The sequence below is a fragment of the Temnothorax nylanderi genome, unplaced genomic scaffold (genome assembly GCF_030848795.1).
Source record: "Temnothorax nylanderi isolate EJ_2023f unplaced genomic scaffold, tnyl_v1.0 TNYL_tig0134_pilon, whole genome shotgun sequence".
In the NCBI taxonomy this organism is placed as follows: Eukaryota; Metazoa; Arthropoda; class Insecta; order Hymenoptera; family Formicidae; genus Temnothorax; species Temnothorax nylanderi.
Genome location: NW_027249196.1, coordinates 140361 through 158848, shown reverse-complemented (window position 1 = coordinate 158848; position 18488 = coordinate 140361). Strand labels below are relative to the sequence as shown.

At 40.4% G+C, this 18488-nt stretch overlaps 1 protein-coding gene across 6 annotated transcripts in view; it reads right to left on the bottom strand.

Annotated features, from left to right (window-relative positions):
• The window catches only part of LOC139776976 (uncharacterized), a 219396-nt gene that overhangs the window by 110966 nt on the left and 89942 nt on the right, over positions 1 to 18488 (bottom strand). For all 6 annotated transcript variants that reach the window (XM_071714086.1, XM_071714089.1, XM_071714090.1 and 3 more), the window contains 2 exons: positions 15127 to 15288; positions 12815 to 12998 (listed from right to left, as the gene is read on the bottom strand). In XM_071714086.1, the coding sequence (XP_071570187.1) occupies positions 12815 to 12998; positions 15127 to 15288 (346 nt within the window). The remainder of the gene's footprint in view (positions 1 to 12814; positions 12999 to 15126; positions 15289 to 18488) is intronic.

The following is an 18488-nucleotide window of genomic DNA, read 5'->3' as shown; positions in this document are numbered from 1 at the left end:
TACTTTATTTTATGATCTAGATTTTTGATATTTTAATCAAATTTACCTAACAAAGTATTTACTGAGATACGTTTTCTTTTTTTTTTTTAATTTTTCTGTGCATGTCCCGCTTTTGCTTCGAAAGCATGGAGAATTATTCATCCTCGACATTTCGTAGAATCACCGTTGGAATGAAAATGTTAGTTTCGCTGAAAGTGGAATAAATTACTAATAGATAACTCTATCCGCAACCAAGAACCACACTCTCAACCACTGTGCTTTGGACTATCTTTGGCACACATTAGGATTACCTATTATAGGAATGTCGATATAGTTTATTGAATGATTTTCTTGGGAAAACGATAAAACGACGGTATAAGTAGCTGATAAAGTTTTAAAGGTACGCTGACCTCTCTCTGCAGGATGGAAAATCGATAAAGGGCACAGTCCGTGCCTTTGCAACTACCGTAGCAAAACCGTAATAAAATCGCGTTTATTTTTTCCATCCGCTTCATTAATCTTATACTTAATTGCCTCTAATAATCAATGTCATCATCCGATAATGGAATTAAGACTTTAGTAAATAAAAAGAAACTGAATATAATAATTGAACGATAATTTATACTGTAAAAAACTTATAATTAAAAAAGATTTTGTGTTGTTTATACTCATTATAGCACAGATATGATTAAATATATTGCACAAAATTATTGCTGATATTTGAAAATTTATTTGTTATATTACACGGAATAAGTGCATTTTAAGTAGTATGTCTCCACGAGAGATCGGACGGATAAGCTATCAGTAACGAGTGATATAACGAGGGATTAACCAGAACGGCGAAGGATCGCTCGGCGTTTAAATAGCAGCTAGCGAAACAGACATTGCAGTAATTTTGTTGAAATTGTGAAGTCACGAGAGACTGGTTCGTCGACGCGTCGTTAAGTTGATCACTTCGGCTTTTAAATCGCGAACTTCGATTCGCTGAACCGTGATAATTGGCTAGTCGAGATTCTTATTTACTTCAACTCCAATTGCATTTACGCAATAGACTTTAACGAGCACTCTCTCCACTCTTAAAATGTAAATTACGCAAATATACTATATCCGACAATTAGTTTTCGTTAAGAAATAAGTATTTCGCAATTCTTTCTATTCCCCAGTAATCAAGAGTTACTCAACGCTGTTTCGTTTCTCATCCCCTCGCGAGCTTCTACGTCTCGACGATCTCGAGATGCTTGAAAAAATACAACCCGACGAAACCTTTCGAACGAAAGAATATTCCATCAGAGATTCAACTTTGATCAATCAATAAAGAAAAAAAAGTGCAATTGACTGGACTACGTTAAGATCCTCACAATTTTCTTGTAACTCTTTCGTCGAATAAATCAACAAGGTGGATTCTCTTCTTTCTCTCGGAAACGATCTGGTGTACGCGGGTCTTAAAAGAATAACGAGGCCGGGGTAGCGAGAAGAGCAAAAGGGGCTCTGAGAGATGGGGATGCGCTGAAAACTTTTTTCACTTTACTTCCCACACTCCGGCGCGCGCTCTGACTTCTGCTCTTTCCGTTCATAACGATGGAATAACGTACGCCGCTTTTAGATTTCAGATCCTCGCGTATCCCACGGCTGGATTTCGTGACCGGAAGCTGTCAGGCTTGTATCAAAGTTTCACGTATGTTTTTGACATCCGCTGGGATGCGGTGCTCGAAAATGGTACACGCGATGTTTGTCAACGTCGAGTCGTTGTTCTCGAAACCATTTCTCTGTCTTCTCTCCGGTTGACGTTAGCGGCTTGTGTGATTTCAGATTATCGCGAGGATAACAAGATACGTGGCGGAGAGAAGGCGGAGAGCGAAGGTCGAAGGGAGAGCAAGCGGAAAACTTTGAGTACATGCTATTTTTAACGCCTAACGGCTATCCAAACAGCCGTAACGTGATCCGCGGCTTCGGCGTCGACTGCGAAAAGGAATGACAGCTATTTGTCACGATGCTTGCCAATCGTTTTTATCGAAAATGCCAAAATACCTTTGCAAACTACACACGACCGAAATAAAAGTGATAAATGGCCGAACAGGTCCCTTTTGAATAAAATACAAAATAGCGAAACAGGCTATTTAGTTAAAGGTGAAGAATTTCAGTACGTGTACACGGTACACCAGGTCATTTGAGGACGCGAACTGAGGTCGCCGAGTTGAATAATTGGGCCTCGGGTTTTATTAAAACATTGCCGCCAGTGGAATCGCACGAAATGTATCTACGTAACCATCGGTGATTTATGCGAGTTATTTCGCGTTGGGACTACGCCCGTTACATCAGGTAGACGCGAGAGTAACGGAAAATGAGAGTACGAGGGAACGGTACGTGCATGTACACACTAGGTGTTACGTAAAAAAGAAGCTATCTTTTTTACGCGGGTATATAAATTATTTACGTGTCGCTCGTATCTCTTTACGATCGAATGGACAAAGGTGATAGATCACGTTTTATATATCAATTTTTCAGACAAAAATTGCCACTATCTATCGTTATTTTCTATTATGTTATCTATTATCAACATTATAATGTAAGTTAACTATAAAAAAATAAACAGTATGCCCGGAGAAAGTATTAACTTATTATTATCATTTATTTAGATCTGAAAATGATCCAACTTCTATCTTTTAATTTTTAGATTATTAAAATTACACGCAGCGATAATCACGATCAAATTTCCACCCAATACGTGCGGCACAAAAGCCTATTTTCCATGTACCATTACTACCGTCGGCGTTGTTCGCGTTCGTGCAGGGAGGATGTTATGGATGCGGCGAGCGTGAAATCAAATTTCTAACGATCAGAACGATTTCGGGGCGCGGCAACGTGCGCCCGTTAGAGGGATGGAGCACGCAGATCGAGCCCTCGCCGAGCCCTCGAAAATCGGACGACGGCCGAGAGTCGATGGATGCGAACGTGTCTCATCGATCGGTAGCCCGTTTAATCCAGCGACGATCTGCGGGACACAAATCGCGCTGGTAGTGCAAACGAGTACGGATAAGCGAGAAGCTTACCATTTCTGACTTCCGATGTGACCTGATACGACTCGCGGGTGTGTATTTTTGCGCGATCGCGCGTGAAACTTCGGCAACACGCCAGATTCAATAGCAATGATTTCACTTTTCATTAATGAGGCACGAATTTGGCGCGCTGTTGTTAATCGCGAAATTCTAACGCGTTCTCTGGCGCGAATTTGCGTTTTGAGAGGCCTGTATGCATTCAATTTACGCGAATATCAGATTAAAACCCTTTAAACACTGGGCGCATATAACCACTCAGCGTAAGAAAATCGCCCACGGATATAACGTGCTCAGTGTATCTCGCTTTCTAGTTTTCTAATTTGTCTATAAAATATAGCTTAGGTATGTTTATAAATAAATAGTATTATAAACTTGAGAAAAAAAAACGCAAATAATTTAGTAACAATCCTATACACTATACGTTGCGAAATCAAATGGACAGTCATGCGATTCTATACTCGAAGGATTAAACATTTATTTTTATATTGTGCAAGCGAGCAATCGCCATGAAATTGTTTCATAGGATCAGATAAAAGAATTAAGTTCTCTCTCTTTTTAAATAGCTAAAGCTGCTAAAGTAATAAATTGCATTTACGTAATGAAAAACTTTCTTTGGAAATGTTTTCGTTATTGAAAAGATTTCTTTTTGTCTTTCAAGCATACTATTATCTAAATTTCTTTTCATAAATAGAATATTCGACTAAAGCTATTATCCATCTATTATCAGGTGTTGGTTCTTAATTCAATTAGAATTGTATTATAAAATTTCGAATAAATTCAAGACTATAGCAGTTTTAATGATCTCGTCTATTGGGAATATAGGTTTCCCATCTTTGCTTTCTCTGTAGTTGCAAAAAATTGCTACCGCGCAGCTTCCGCGGTGCACCGAAACAGTGAACCGGAGAAGATCCATTAACCAATTTATTTCTGGCGAGACAAATTCTACTCAATTGCCGGAACGTGTATATAATCAGCGGTAAAGTTGAGGGAAGAGGATGATTCGCGTTCTCCTTTCTGTCCGGCGCGGAACGTCTTTCTGGCTCCTGCTTCTCTCTCCGCGGCAGTTTCATTTACTCTCGAACGGATGAAAGACTACTCCACGCGTCCTCGAGTCCGAACGGTATTGTCGTAATGTGGAAAGTTGGTGAATTGGATCTGAAGTTTTCTGAAAACAAGACTATTCCCTTCCTATTTCCCTCCTCCGTTCTGGCTAGTCCGTAGCGGAAGAGACGGATGAAGGAACGGGCGGTAAAGGTGGCGGCCAGTCGATTCGAAACGAGGAAGGGAACAGTGATGTGGTCGGAGGGTACTTCGAGCTTCGCTAATTGTCGCACGATTTCAGTTTTCGGATCGCCATCACGGGAACACGAATGTCATTATTTACCGATCTCCAGTGAACTTCTGAGATTAGCCAGCTTTTAGAATTAAAAAAATTATTAATGTTAGAAGTACTAAATATACATGTTTAACGTAGCGCAAAAATCGGCTTATGTAAATTCCTTGAGCGAACGGAAGAAAGCTGGGAAAAGGCAGACGTGTTAAGCGACGTTTCGTGATCTTAATGCGGAATAAGGATTATATAGTTCTTTTCGCGACCTCTGCAGATATTACTCTTGACATCGTTGTGGAAATATCCATTGCCGCTACGAAACTGTGCAGACGTTTCGCAAATTTATTCCGCTTTATTCCAATGATTTCTTTTTCTTACCAAGTTCTTAGCAAATAATTTCCGAATGGAAAGAACGACGGAAGCGCACGATTGTACATACGTCGGAATTGGATAATGCGGTTTTTAGGATTGCGCTGGGCGCCATCAGTTACAATAACGCGATTATTTAACCATAATAACCGGCTGCGGGCTCGCGCATGCTAATGATTTATTTCAGCGGGATTTCGTATTGAAAGACCGCCTAAACCCGTGCGTAAACCCGTGGACCAATCACGCACGCCGCGATCCAGACAGATTCGATCGCGCATAATGCGCAGAGATTCGAGCTAATAAATAACCGGGAGGTCATTGTCTCGTCCGCGCCAGTCGATCGTAAAATCACGTTGGCGATAACCGTACGGCCGCATTATTTCCAGAGGCGCACAGATCAATTGGCCGGCGCCTGATAAAAACTGTTCGTAGTCCCCTATGCAGGAACGAAGCTTAGGGGCATCGTCCATTGTTCGCTCAATAGCAAAATTGGTGATTTTTAGCTGTTTTTTTTCTCTCAATATGGTCGAGTTGCGAACAACGTCGCAAAATAAAAACTAATCCGAAAAAACGCAAAAAATGTATCAAATATTGATTAAACGTATAAATTTTATACGAGTTCAATTTTTTCAAATATATTTGAATTAACGTTATAACGTGCAATTTAATAAATTCTTCTTTTATATTATTCTCGGCGGAGTTAGTTTGCAAATTAATGGTCCACTCGCAATATTAGATTATGATATACACTACAGTTGTAAATAATAATTATTAATTAAACCGAGTTTAAAGCGCCACGAATGTTACATACTGACTTCATTTACCTTCCACCTCAGGAGAAATTAAATTTCGGGATGTTCTTATCATGAGCGGAGACGGCGCGTTTGAGGTGCACGTTAAACGCGCAAGCTCGGCGTTGTGATGTCGCGTTTACCATGCGTGTATCACTTATATGCCACGCGTAACGAACGTCGCGCGGCAACCAAACGTTCATGTTGGATTTATCAGCGGAGCGAGTGTCTAATTTGATAAGTGTACATAGCGCGGGTAAACAATTCACGAAGTGTGCTCGGCATACATTATTGCAGCTCGCGCGGTAAGCAAGCGACGTTAGAAGCGCACCTCGAGTGCAAAACGTCGAATTTCGGGCGAGGAATTGTACCGTCTGATATTCCAGTCGCAAACGTGATGTACATGTGTAATCACGTTATCGTCTTGGCGTCCTGATACGATGCGTGAATTATGACAATCTTATATGTGTGTACGCGGCGTTTTCTCACACAAGCAGAGAAAATCGTGACAAACCTACGTTTAATTTCAGAAAATTACTTCGCACGAGACAACAATTAAAACGATTTGTTTACCAGAAATTTCAAGCAAATAGGAATTATCTTTATCTATAATTTAAATTATTATAATTTAATTATAGAAATTTAAGTATAATTCCTTATATATTTGTATGTATATAATATCTATATAACTGTAAGAGAGAAGAGTGCGCGAGACATTTCTCGTTCGTTTATCCCTCTTGTAATTTCGCGACGAAACGCACTTCCCTAAAACGGCCTTAGTTTAGATAAATCACTCAAATACTTTTTCACGTGAAACTTACTTCGTCTAACGCGCGATGTCACTTTGCGTTTGAGACGTCAAGAGATATAAATTCCGAGGCTGAATGGAGAAGTTCGCTTTTCGCCGAAACCGCTCCTGTGGTGCGGATTAGGTGATCCTACCGTAAAAGTAGCGTAATTTATGAAGCTACTTAAACCTTAGCCCTCGAGTATAATATCCCTACCCGCCGAGCTACAGCTTCCGCGAAAAGAGATGAACTCTTCGAACGGGAATAATCGTTATATGAGGTGGCAGCCGGCGGTACGCTCCTTTTAGAAGCATATATGAAACAAACGAGAGACGAAATCGATACTGCTATTCTATACTTACATTCGGTTGAAAGCTTTTTTCATTATTAAAAGCGGATTTATTGAAAATTTTTCCAACGGTGGATAAAACAAAGTATATTTTTTAACAGTTAATATTCCAATGTCGCAATGTTTCTTTCATATATAGCATCCTAAATAAATTGCAAGTAATTTTTTAAACTGTGCTTTTAATATGTGTAAATCATTCTGTAAACTCACGCACGTCCATATTCGCTTTAAATAAATGCGTGCAGCGTAGGGGTGAGAGAGAGAGAGAGAGAGAGAAAGAGAGAAAATGCACATTTTAACAAATGAAAGTTTTGCAATGTTTTCCGCGTGAAAGTTTTGTGAGAAAATTAAAACGCTTCAACATTGTTTTCCGAAAGTCGGAAAGAAAATTTATCTTCATGGCGCATTATGTAACTATGCTAAAAACTTAAACTATATATAATACACAAGGTAATGGCGAAGGATCGCGTTTTGCACCGTGGAGTTATCTTAATCTCGCCGCTCGAACGTTCTCGCGCTTATAGTCTTCGTAATGTCGGATATATAATACAAATATAATAACGATAATAAGCCGCAGTTAAAGCACGTCTTGCATTTTCCAAGTGTTCATAGTTTATAAGTATCTCTCTATGTATTTTGTGTGATATAAAATTACAAATGATATATTGGCAACTTTCCAAATAAAAATTCTTTTGTGTTTCTTTACATTTTAAGCACCTAGGAGTAATTAAAAAATGTACTAATCGTCATTAACTGTGTTGATTAAAGTGTCAGTTTTACGGATAACAGACTTTACAAGCTTATCTCATCTTCCTTTCCTAGTATTTTCCTGTCGGAAAGTATTCTTCTTCCTTTCTTTCTTTCTTTTCTTTTCCTTTAATCCTTCGATCGCTGTCACGCTTTAACAAGCTGCTAACCGAACTGTTAATCTACATCATTAAATATCGATGTAATTTCTCATTTCTGAAAGGCGTGTACGATTCTATGGGGAGACGTCTACCGCGGGACACGAAATTAGAGCGAAAGGGTATTAATCTGAAAGCGGTGGCGGCAGTTGCGGTAGGAAGAAAGAAAGAACGAGAGATGCGGGAAGGCGGAGCGGCGAGAAGAAGAAGTCGGGGGAGAGTGATCGAAGGCGCGAAGAAGGGGATCATATGAAAGAAGCGGCCCCGAGCGATTTTCATACAAATTCCCGAGCCGCCGGTAATCATAGCGAAATTAAGGTCATCCATCACCCGCGGGACTCATTCTATTCCGCTATCCTCACTTAATAGTATTCCGCTGAGCGACGTAATTTTGTCGCTCACACCCTTTCCGGACCGCATGTACGCGAGCCGACAAGACGGAAGAGTGAAGTATAAGGATGAGAGGGCGGAAGAGTGGTTGTACGGTGAGGAGAGAGGGTGTGGAGAAGCGCTTTTCTCGGCACTTTCCAGCCTGACGAACGAAAATCCACGCTTTCTCTCTCTCTCTCCCTGGGCTGCGCGTCGCATGCACATCCGTCAACAAGCCAGCTGGAATATTCGCGGGATACACCTCATGGGTAATGCGAGAGTTCTCCTCTCGCGCGATATCGCGATGAATTAATTACGGGCGGTGTGTACGCCGCCGCTGCAGCGAAGGCAATTTTTCAGCATTCTGCAGGTTAACGTCCCTCACGAGAGTGAGAGGGAGAGAGAGAGAGAGAAAGGGATGAGTGCGCATAACGAGTTACTTTATGCAGGATAATTCGTGCGTTATTCATGAGATATTTTTTAATTAACTTCACATATTTTTCATCGTCCATCAGATTGGCGGGAACACGATTTTCGACGAAACGGCGAGTTCTTCATACATCGGACTTTCATTAGTTGGCTTATTACTTTATGGGCCGTCTCTATGGCTTCCCGTGGATTGAATAAATATATCCGCGTCTATATAAATTAATCCTTCCTCCATCCCCCTCTATTTGATCATTCAATCATTCAATTTCACAAATTAATATTCGATTCATTCAGTTTCTCTCGAACAGTATTATTTCCTTTACGGACATTCCCCATTCATTATTGTGAGTTAATTAACTTTATGGATGAGTAGACAGGTATATAGAGATACATTTATATTATTGAAATGAGAGAATTATAAAGATGACACGAGCATTCAGCGAGGGAATGATCTCTGGAACATTGATGGCGTATCCCGTGTTTAATTTGCGCGATCTCGGACCACACACGCGAATGTATTGTCTGCATGTCGATTGTATTATGCGAACTAATTTTCGAGAATACGCACAGTCGGAAGTTTACGAGTGGGAAAGTATGAAATTTGTTCAATAAAGCCCGTAAATTAATTCCGCACGGTTAATTTGAGTGCGTCCAAAGGCGATACCTCTGTGGATTTTAGCGTACTGCGCGTTATTTTCGCGCAAATCAATTCTCGAGAACTGGAGAGAATTATGCCTACGGGCTTTTAAATTCGCTAGGCTCCCTGCAGCTTCGTGGTTTTAATTGATCTATTATTGTAATATTTTGATTTAAAAGAGGAAAACATAACATTGCGGATATCCGTTACTTATCTACTTAATGAATAAAATATAATTTTGACAAAAATTAATTTGTGTTAAGCACCGCATTTTATCAGTAAAGTTTTTTTGCTTTGAGAGTATGTTAAAATAATAGCTTCGCTTACAAGCTAATATCGTAGAGCAAAATGCAAATGTTACAATGCGCAACTTTGCGAAGAAGAGATCTTATTCGATGCCGCTTATTCGATTTTCGTTCGAGGATATTTCTCATTATAGCGGTCACTTAATATCGGACTTGAAATCGTACCGTGCGGGTCATTCGAGGGACATTCACGGAATGAAGTGCATGTCCAGCCGAGGACCTGACCCAATTGTGTCTCATCGAGAACGTGCACGTACACTGTAAAAAAATTTGGTAAAATTACAACTATTATAGTAGGTAATTTTGAGACCCACTATAATAGGTGTAAATTTCCACACATTTTTAATTTGTGTAATTGTAATACAAAATTACTTTTTCCTTCCGTACTGTAATTTTGTAAAATTACAACTATTATAGTGGGTCTCAAAATTACCCACTATAACAGTTGTAATTTTACCAAATTTTTTTACAGTGTACATCGCGGTGACCATGGCTCGGCATTCGGGATTAGGAGCACCTACATCTTCCGGTTTTCGGTCTGGAACACGGGATACCCGAGTGGCCCGTGCTTTGTTCCATTTCTCGAAATTCACGTTCTATTATCAAGCTCCTATAAGTGCTCGAGAAGGACCCCGGAAGGTCCGACTGTATGGGACAGCGGTAAGATAGACGATTTGCGTACGTGAGACAGCATTTGTCGAGAGAACGAAGGAACAAAATATAAACGCACAGCGACTTGTGCAAAGCATAAATATCTGTAAAATGCGATGACTGCCACAAACAGATATCCAATTTAATAAGAAGTCTAATTAATTCGGGATAATTAAGAAAAAAGAATAAATCTGATTCCTTTACTTTTCCGAAAAGAAACTGTAAACTGTGAATTTGGCACTGAATTATATATAGGATGTCCTAAGTTTTAACCCAAGTAATTTTTTATCAAAAATTTTATAATCATATGTTTACATAACATTTTTTCTTATTTGTATCCATAGAATACACTGACACAGTTTTGCTGTTAAAACACGGGACATTCTGTGATAATAATTCTTCATAATCAGTAATCAACCATTTGTTCTTTGAAGGATGTGATGAACGTGATACGGAACAGGACAAGGAACCTGTTATGGCATCCTACATAATGGGGCTCGGAAAGTTACATTAATTATAACTTAACGAGCATGAACTACACACGTATTACACGACCGCGCATGTAACGTGTGTCGTTTGTCATATTTCCACCAACTCCGTCCTATGCTACGGTCCGGTGTGATATTAATTCAGCGTCATGCGTTACGTAAACTATGAAAACCGGCTATTTCAATCTCATTCGTAAATGTTGAACGTGAATGTCTCGCGAAAGAGTGCGCACACACAATTTAATAACCAAAATTTTGCGACAAAATACTCGTTTAAATGCGTGTTATTATCTTAAATATCTACAATATACCTATGCATACACGTCTCGAAAATACATTTTTCATAGATTCAACACGTGCGAATATATTTTTCCTGCACATCACTCGTCAATATCAATCTGCTGCAGTTTTACGTTCGATAACACAAAAAGATGGCGATATAAAATTTGAAGCTCATCTGTCAAATGATTGTTTGAATACTTTCAGTTCACTGTTTTCTACTCTTTCGCGTGACATTCCTCGCCTCGATTCTTAAGGCGCGTCGCAAATGGACCGCAAAATTTCTCAAGGATTCCGCTCAGAAGTAATACTAAAATTTCGCAGGATTTTCTACGATCAAGCACCAATATTTTTCCATGTAGAAGGATTTGCGCGGTACGGTTCGTGTGGGCGGCGCTGTTTCTTCCGGTCGTTGCAGTTTCTCAGAGCGCAGTGTACGGAAAACGAAAGAAAACGCGAACGATCTGGACCGCGCAGGCAAGAGTAACGATATTTTTCACCCCCAGCTTACCAGCCGTTTCCTCGCTAACAAGTGGACTTAAAGTGTGGGCTCCTGCATCTTTTATATGCGTTTAACGCAGCGCTTTTAGCTTCTAGCGGATGGTGGCGTAGATATTATAAGTTTAGAGTCTTACTATTTGGAAGCGTAATACATGAAAATTATGCAAATTTGTATTTTACGCGTACCGAGTAATTTAAAATCGTTTAATCGCGCTCACCCAGACTTCTGTAAAAAAGACCGACAATTTTTTACGGTCAAAAATTAATCTTGAATATTTCCTTTAATCGATAACATATACTTATGTGTCTCCAAAAATAATTACTAATAAAATTTTTACTTCTGCGAGTCAAATAATTATCCTGTCCAACGTTGGTGAATATTTACGCGAGTGTTAATAATAATTGATTTACAAAGTTCAATCGCTCGACATAAGTTATTTTCAGATATGACGACAGGACTGACGCTGAAAATTTAACGGAAATGTAGTTTCTCTCAAGGAAGATAACAATGACGGGAGTATGGGGGCGTATATTTTTCGTTCGTGCCGCTATAACTCGTGCATACCGTAAGCACACATCCGCTCTGTATATATATATATAGATATATGGTCGCGCGCGTTTTGCGTATTCCGGAACGGGAACAGAAGCCACTAGAGTAAGCTCATATGATGCTCGGCGCGTCGTAAGCTCCCCCGACTTCACCGTCGTGGCACACTGGAGCCCGAGAGCGCGGGGGGTTGGAGTGAAGAGCCTTGTCGAAAAATTGTAAGAACTTTTCCAGGGGCTTGTCGAAGGCCTTTTCCGCCCGCCACGAAGTTTGCCCATGAACGTGGTCGGAGTGGACGAGCTCGTGTGTGGCGGGGGTTAGGGATGCCGGAGGGCTTTCTGAAAACAGTAATTTTTCTCCCCCAACCCTCCCCGGTTCTTCGTAGTTCCGCCGGCATTACTCCCGACTTCTCAACTCCTCCTTCAACCCATAGTCGAGAGGGGCTTGAGAGCCGAGCTATCGTCTCGTAAGAGCGGAAGTATGATAAATTGAAACGACCATCGACGAGAGCGATTTTCAATCATATCGGTCCACGCTGTCCGCTCTTCAACTACTTACACGAGCGAGAAAAGTGGGGACGAAGGTTTCACGAACGGTGGTTACTTTGTGCAACGAAAAAGTTGCAAGTTATACTAACCGATAAACGTGTTTAAAATATTTTTAGAGAGTCTTTGAGAGAATATTCTTCGTCTTTTAACATATATATATATATATATATATATATATGCGATTTATCATCATAAGAAAAAAGAAATTCAAATCTATCGGAAAGTGCCTCTTAGATAACATAAAATATCCAAGTAGATCCTAGGCCATTTTCTTAGTGTCCATATGCTTTATTATGTATTCAAAATTACTTGAGCTCAAGGTGAGGTGACGTAAGTTTACAGACGCATGTGTCGGGCGGAAGTTATATAGGCGCCGGGAATACTTTCCCATAAAGTTTACGGTCGCGGCAATAAAGGAGCACGGGGGCGCGAAAGGGTGCCGTTAAGCGATACGAGCGGATGGAAAGAAAGGCGTCACCGAAAAGCTACTTACGCGGTGCCGTTGTGTCGGCCGATGGAAACCAGTCGATATATCTGCAGCTCGACCCGCTGCCCGGTATCCGGCACGAATCTGTATGTACACCTCGAGGGCCCTTGAAGATACGGCGACTTTATTTGCCCGAAGCCACGATCCGATTTGCTGAACAGCTGCCTGCTGTCCAATGTTATGTTGCACACTGAAACAGAACAAAACGATGCTTGTATAAAAATACAATCGAATAGCGATGCGGTGCGCGTTATACGTGAATTAATACTGATGCGTAACCGATATATATATTCTTTATAATTCTTCACTTCTTAATTTTAGGAAATATGAATATCGTATACAATATAATTACATTTTAATAGTATTTTTATGTTACGATATCGAATTTTTACGGTCTTGCGCGAAAACCTGACCGTGCGAGGGAGATGGCAACGGAGAGGCGCAAAGAAAAATGAAGTGCGGCTAATAACGATTTTTCTTGCTTGTACAGTTTCATTGGCGCGTCTCCGTGCAGCCGTGTTGTTTGGGCGACGACGAGTCGCGACAGCTTGGCGCAATATTATGAGGCAATCTGCCATAGTGTGTAATTTGATTCTTAATTGCTTCCCGTAGGATGTTGTGCAGAATGTTCCGTGATTATGTGTGATGCGAATATCTATCTTCTAAACCTAAACCGTAGCATTATATTTCATGGAAATTATTTCCTTTTGACAAGAGGCCATTAATATTATTGTTTTATCATTATCTATATATAAAATAAGTCCAAAATTTACATTAAAGAAACGTAAATCTTACTGAAAATTTTAGATTTATTAAATCTTCTTATAAAATATTCTTTTATCGTGCATAATCTTAGTTCTTTATGATAAAAAAATCCAATTTTTATTACATAGAAATATTTGAAATCTTATTAAGATATCAAAAACATCAATTTTTATATTCGTTAAAAAATTTGTATTTACAATATAAATAATCCTACAAGCTTGCGCCAAAAAGATAACCCTTTTTTGTGAACCCTTTTAACTCTACGAAATCTACCTACGCGCTCATGTACACGTATATATATATCCTGTGATGCTAAAAGAAATCCGAGGAGAGAAGAATTTGATGGATGGAACACGAAGGCAATATCGCCCCAAGTAATTAGCGCAAAGAAAGGTTAGATGGATGGAGCATAAGAACTTCGTCAAGAGTGATTAGTTATAAGAAAGAAAGGTCGAATGGACGGCACGCAGAAGTAATTTCTTCGATACCGATTTATTCTATCGTGCAAAGCGAGCCCGCAAACGTTCGATCGCCTTCTTTTCCTTAGATATCTTAGTGTCTTTTGAGCGCATTTGCCGAGTCTTTTGAGCGCTCATCCTCTTATAAACGTTCCCGTTCTCTTTCGCTTCCCCGTTTCTTTTGAATCACGCCTCCCCGTTTGCTCCGCGCCGCGCCGTCCCGTGGGCCGCTTCCAAAGGGACTCACTTGCCGCGGCAAGCGCTTTAATTTCCACTTGTTCGCACGACACGAGCGGCTGCAAACGAGAAGCAGCACGAGGCAAGTGGCTTAATGGCGCGAATCTTGTTTCTAACGTCGGCACAGACTCAAAGAGATCGCCCACGTCTTTTTGACACGACATAATTATATTTCCTCGTAGGACCGAGACACCGAGAGAGCAAATAGTCAGTTAGTTAATCGTCAGCGGACAGAAAAAGCGGCGCAAGGCGACAGTGAGAAAGAATTTCCGTTTACCGCTCACGAGATTAATAAATTTTACATTTATATGCTTTACATGCATGCATATTAAAGTGCGCGAGAGATATCTCTTTTCTTAAAACGTATACACGGAGAATTTTCTCTTAAAATTTACCCTGAAATCATGGTAGTTGTGGGACAACATGTACCACCAAGAATTTTATGCGAGCTATTCTGATTAATATCTGCCATAATAAAAAATATTAATATCTATTACATTAAAATATAAAATATGTTTGATTAATTTTACTAAAATATATCTAGGGAACTTCAATAATTTTTCAAAATTTACCAATCTGCTTGGTAATTTTTATCACGTTGTTTGTAAAATGTCTTCTGTATATTTAAAAATTTTTTTGATTGCCAAGTTGTCCCAAGTTTGTAGTGAATTTAAGGGTAAAATATAACAGAAAATTCTCTCCGTGTATAATGCGCCGGTTGGTCGCAATAGTTTTAATTAATGTCTGCATTAAATGTAGTTACACGAAGAAATCTTCATTAGTAGTAAAACGTTACAACAAGCGTTATTCAAGAAACTCAATTTTGCTGTACGTCAGGATTAACTTAATGATACTTACTATTCGCGCAATGCTGCTCCAAGCCGCATTGAGCGCATCTATCGGGCGAAGCTGCGCCGCAGCTGCAGCCGCCCGACGGTACGCAACAAGCGCAATCAGTGCTGGATGAGTTAAAGCTGCAGGCGCAGCCGGTGGTGCTCTGTGTCCAGAGGTCAACTTGACCTGGAAAAAAAAAGATACATCCCTTTATGAAGAAAACTGTTCGTGAGGACATTTTGGTCTGTACGTCGCACATTTTATGCAATATATACGAGTACAGCATGCCGATTAATATAAGATCATATTAAATGTATAAAAAATAGCATCAAATTTTGCAATAAAGATATGTATGCAAGTAAGACATGTTTATAAAAATTATAAGAGATACGTGTTTGTAGAAATTATACCCTTAAATAATAATATCTCCGTAAAAATATTTTGTTAAGTAAAAGATAGAATTTTTATACTAAAGCAAAATTATAATTATAGTATAAAGCAAATTTAAAGCAAATGTAATTTTCCCGATAACTTTCGGTAGCTTGAGATTTTTATAATACCATTAAAATTTTATGAATTATTGATCCCAACATTTTAATCGGTGCGCAGGAATTTTAATTATCGGTGATACGAATTTTTCATTAATATTATTTCGCATAAAAATTAAGATTCTTTTATTATTTTTAAATTAGCGGAGCAAAATTATGTTTGGTCCGCCAATATCGAATTTGTATCTTGATCGACATGGTAAATATTGTATGAAGATAACGGGCAATATACTGTCAATAATGTCTCCGATACTCCTGTTGCTTCGGGATTAATCGGCACACAAGCACTTTATTGATCCTAGAAATGTGTACGACGGGATTACATACTCGATATGCAAATAACAGAATATGAGAATAGCGAAATACACCGCGCGTCAGCGAATCGTTTAACTGTCGTAACTGTATGTTCATCGATGTCAAATAAAGTTGACCTATAATCGACCACGGTCGCTATAGCTGCAATTCTCCGGCCGTAACCCGAATGCCCGTAACGAGGCACAGTCGTGTGCTTTTCAGCAATCGAAGCTACATACTGGAAGACTCTCAATTCTGGGTGAACGGTCCGCGAGCTTTGTCGGACGATTTTCAACGTCCACTCGATCTGCTTTCATTCTGCTTGACATTCCCGGGGCACGATATTGCGTTTTTCGCCGCCGTGTTCGTGGCTCTTTCGCGCTTCTCTCATTCTCTCATCCCTCACATTCCTCTCGTAGCGGCTGGACGTTCTCTTTTTTTTTTTACAACGCACCTTTACGCAGCCATATGTCCCATGGCACCAATAAATAGAAATGCAATGAAAAATGAGAGAGCGAGAGGGGGGAGGGAAGGCAAAGGGCAAGGAAGCAAGGATACAACCCCCTTGACGAGCGGTTGTTCATTGTTTTTCCGCGTTCACTTTACCGGCTTGCGCTCGCGGCGCTTTCGCGTTTTTATCATGCCTCTCATCCGCGGCGATGTTCCGAACATGCTCGATAAACCGGCAAAAACACGGTTATTAATATAGTATAAAGGTCCCCTCAGTCCTCCGAACTGCATGCGGTGTTCCACGGAGAGAGAAGAGAAAACTTCTCGCCCGATTGCGCAAAAAGTTAGTGAACGTCTTGTTAGCTGACTCTGCGGAATTCGACCTTGGCAAAAGTCTTTAACACCTCGCTTCGGGATAGAATAAATGTCGTTGCGTGTTTTGCCTGATCAATCTTGCATCGTGATATAGTACGAAATATTTTCTACTTGTAATTTTAAAATCAATTTCGATAATCGCGAAAACGAAAGAAGGCTTTAAAGACAACACTTTTTGTAAAATAAAATATCAATAAAGGCAACAATCAGATTTTTACATAAACAAGTGGGTAAGCGTCGCGGGCTTTTTATTACGTTCGGGATTACATATTTCTATCCCTTCTCGAATTAATTGCCGCTCAAAAAATTTGGTATCGTCCATTTCTCAGGATTCCTAATCCGTGACTTTACATCCAAATGGCGTTTCCCGTTTGCTGAGAAAGTGCTCGATGAATGGATCGTTGCCAGTAATAATTGCGTCATTCTACGGCCGAATGATCGGCAGAATCGAGGAGGGTGCGGCTACTAATAGAGATTTTCGGTTGATTCTGCGAACGCGGAGATACGCGTACATGATTGATTGTCCGAGAAACACGAGGAGAGGACGAGAATCGGGAAATGCGTGCGAGAGGAGAACCCGTCACCGTCGACGGGCAGCAAGACGAGGGAGATAGAGGAGAGCGCGATGGAGAACGAGATGGAGAGGCGGAGATGAGGATGGCTGGGTGAAGAGAGTGGAGGGCGGAACGAAAAGAGGAGGAAGAAGACATAAATTCCGAGCCAGTGTAAAAAGGGCGTTAAGAGGAGAAGCCCCGGCACCCCCGATATGTCAATATCCCGAGGAAATACGGGGTGGTACTTGGCTGGAGGGATAGTAAAAATAAAGCAAGCTTTATTGCTGCTGCTGCTGCTGCAGCTGCCATTGCTACTGCTGCTGTTGCTGCTTTTACTTCTACCACTATAGATATCGCATCGCGAGCGTCGATGCTGCAATGGTGGAAACGCATTTTGGAAAAACGCCCGTTTTACACGATTCTTCCCAGTCGCGGATATCAACTAGCGGTGCGCGTCTCTTGCAAGATGTCGCAAGGATTTGAAGGAATTTTACGGTGCGCTGAGTGAGACATAAAACAGATGTTAGATGATGGCGAAAGAAAATGGAAGAAAGAGAGGAAAAGAGATATTCGCAATTGGATTTTTAATCCATCGATTCAGGTTCGATTACAGAGAAGTTTGTTTAAACGGATGGAGTGAGGGGGATGAGCGTGATATCGTCGAGATAAAAGGACTCTTGCCAGGACTGCAAGGCGATTCGAGGGGATAAGGACTGGCGATACTCGGATAGCGAAGGAGCGGAGACGCGCCGCAAGGAGGAACCGAAAGTGAGCGAGGGGAATCGGAGAAAAGACGAAAACGCGAACGGAGATAGCCTGGAGTAAACAAAGACGTCTTCGGGTGGGCTTTTGTGGCGCTCTCTCAGTTTTCCTCTCTCCAGATCCTCTGGGATATCCTACTGTTGCCATAGCGTTCACTCACGGATGCTGCGCTTTCTGTTCGATTATTCAGAGGCTGGCGGCTATTAAATGGATATTATTACAGATAGCCACTGGATAGCCACTCTCAACTCAATATTATTTTATGAGCTTTTTCGTGAGCTATCCGCAGGGAAAAGCAATTATTTTTCCAATGTTATAATCAGTGTATTATTTACACGTGGCTTCACGTGTTAGTTATATTTCTATCGCGTTATTTTTCATTAAATTATTAATTGTAGCAAAA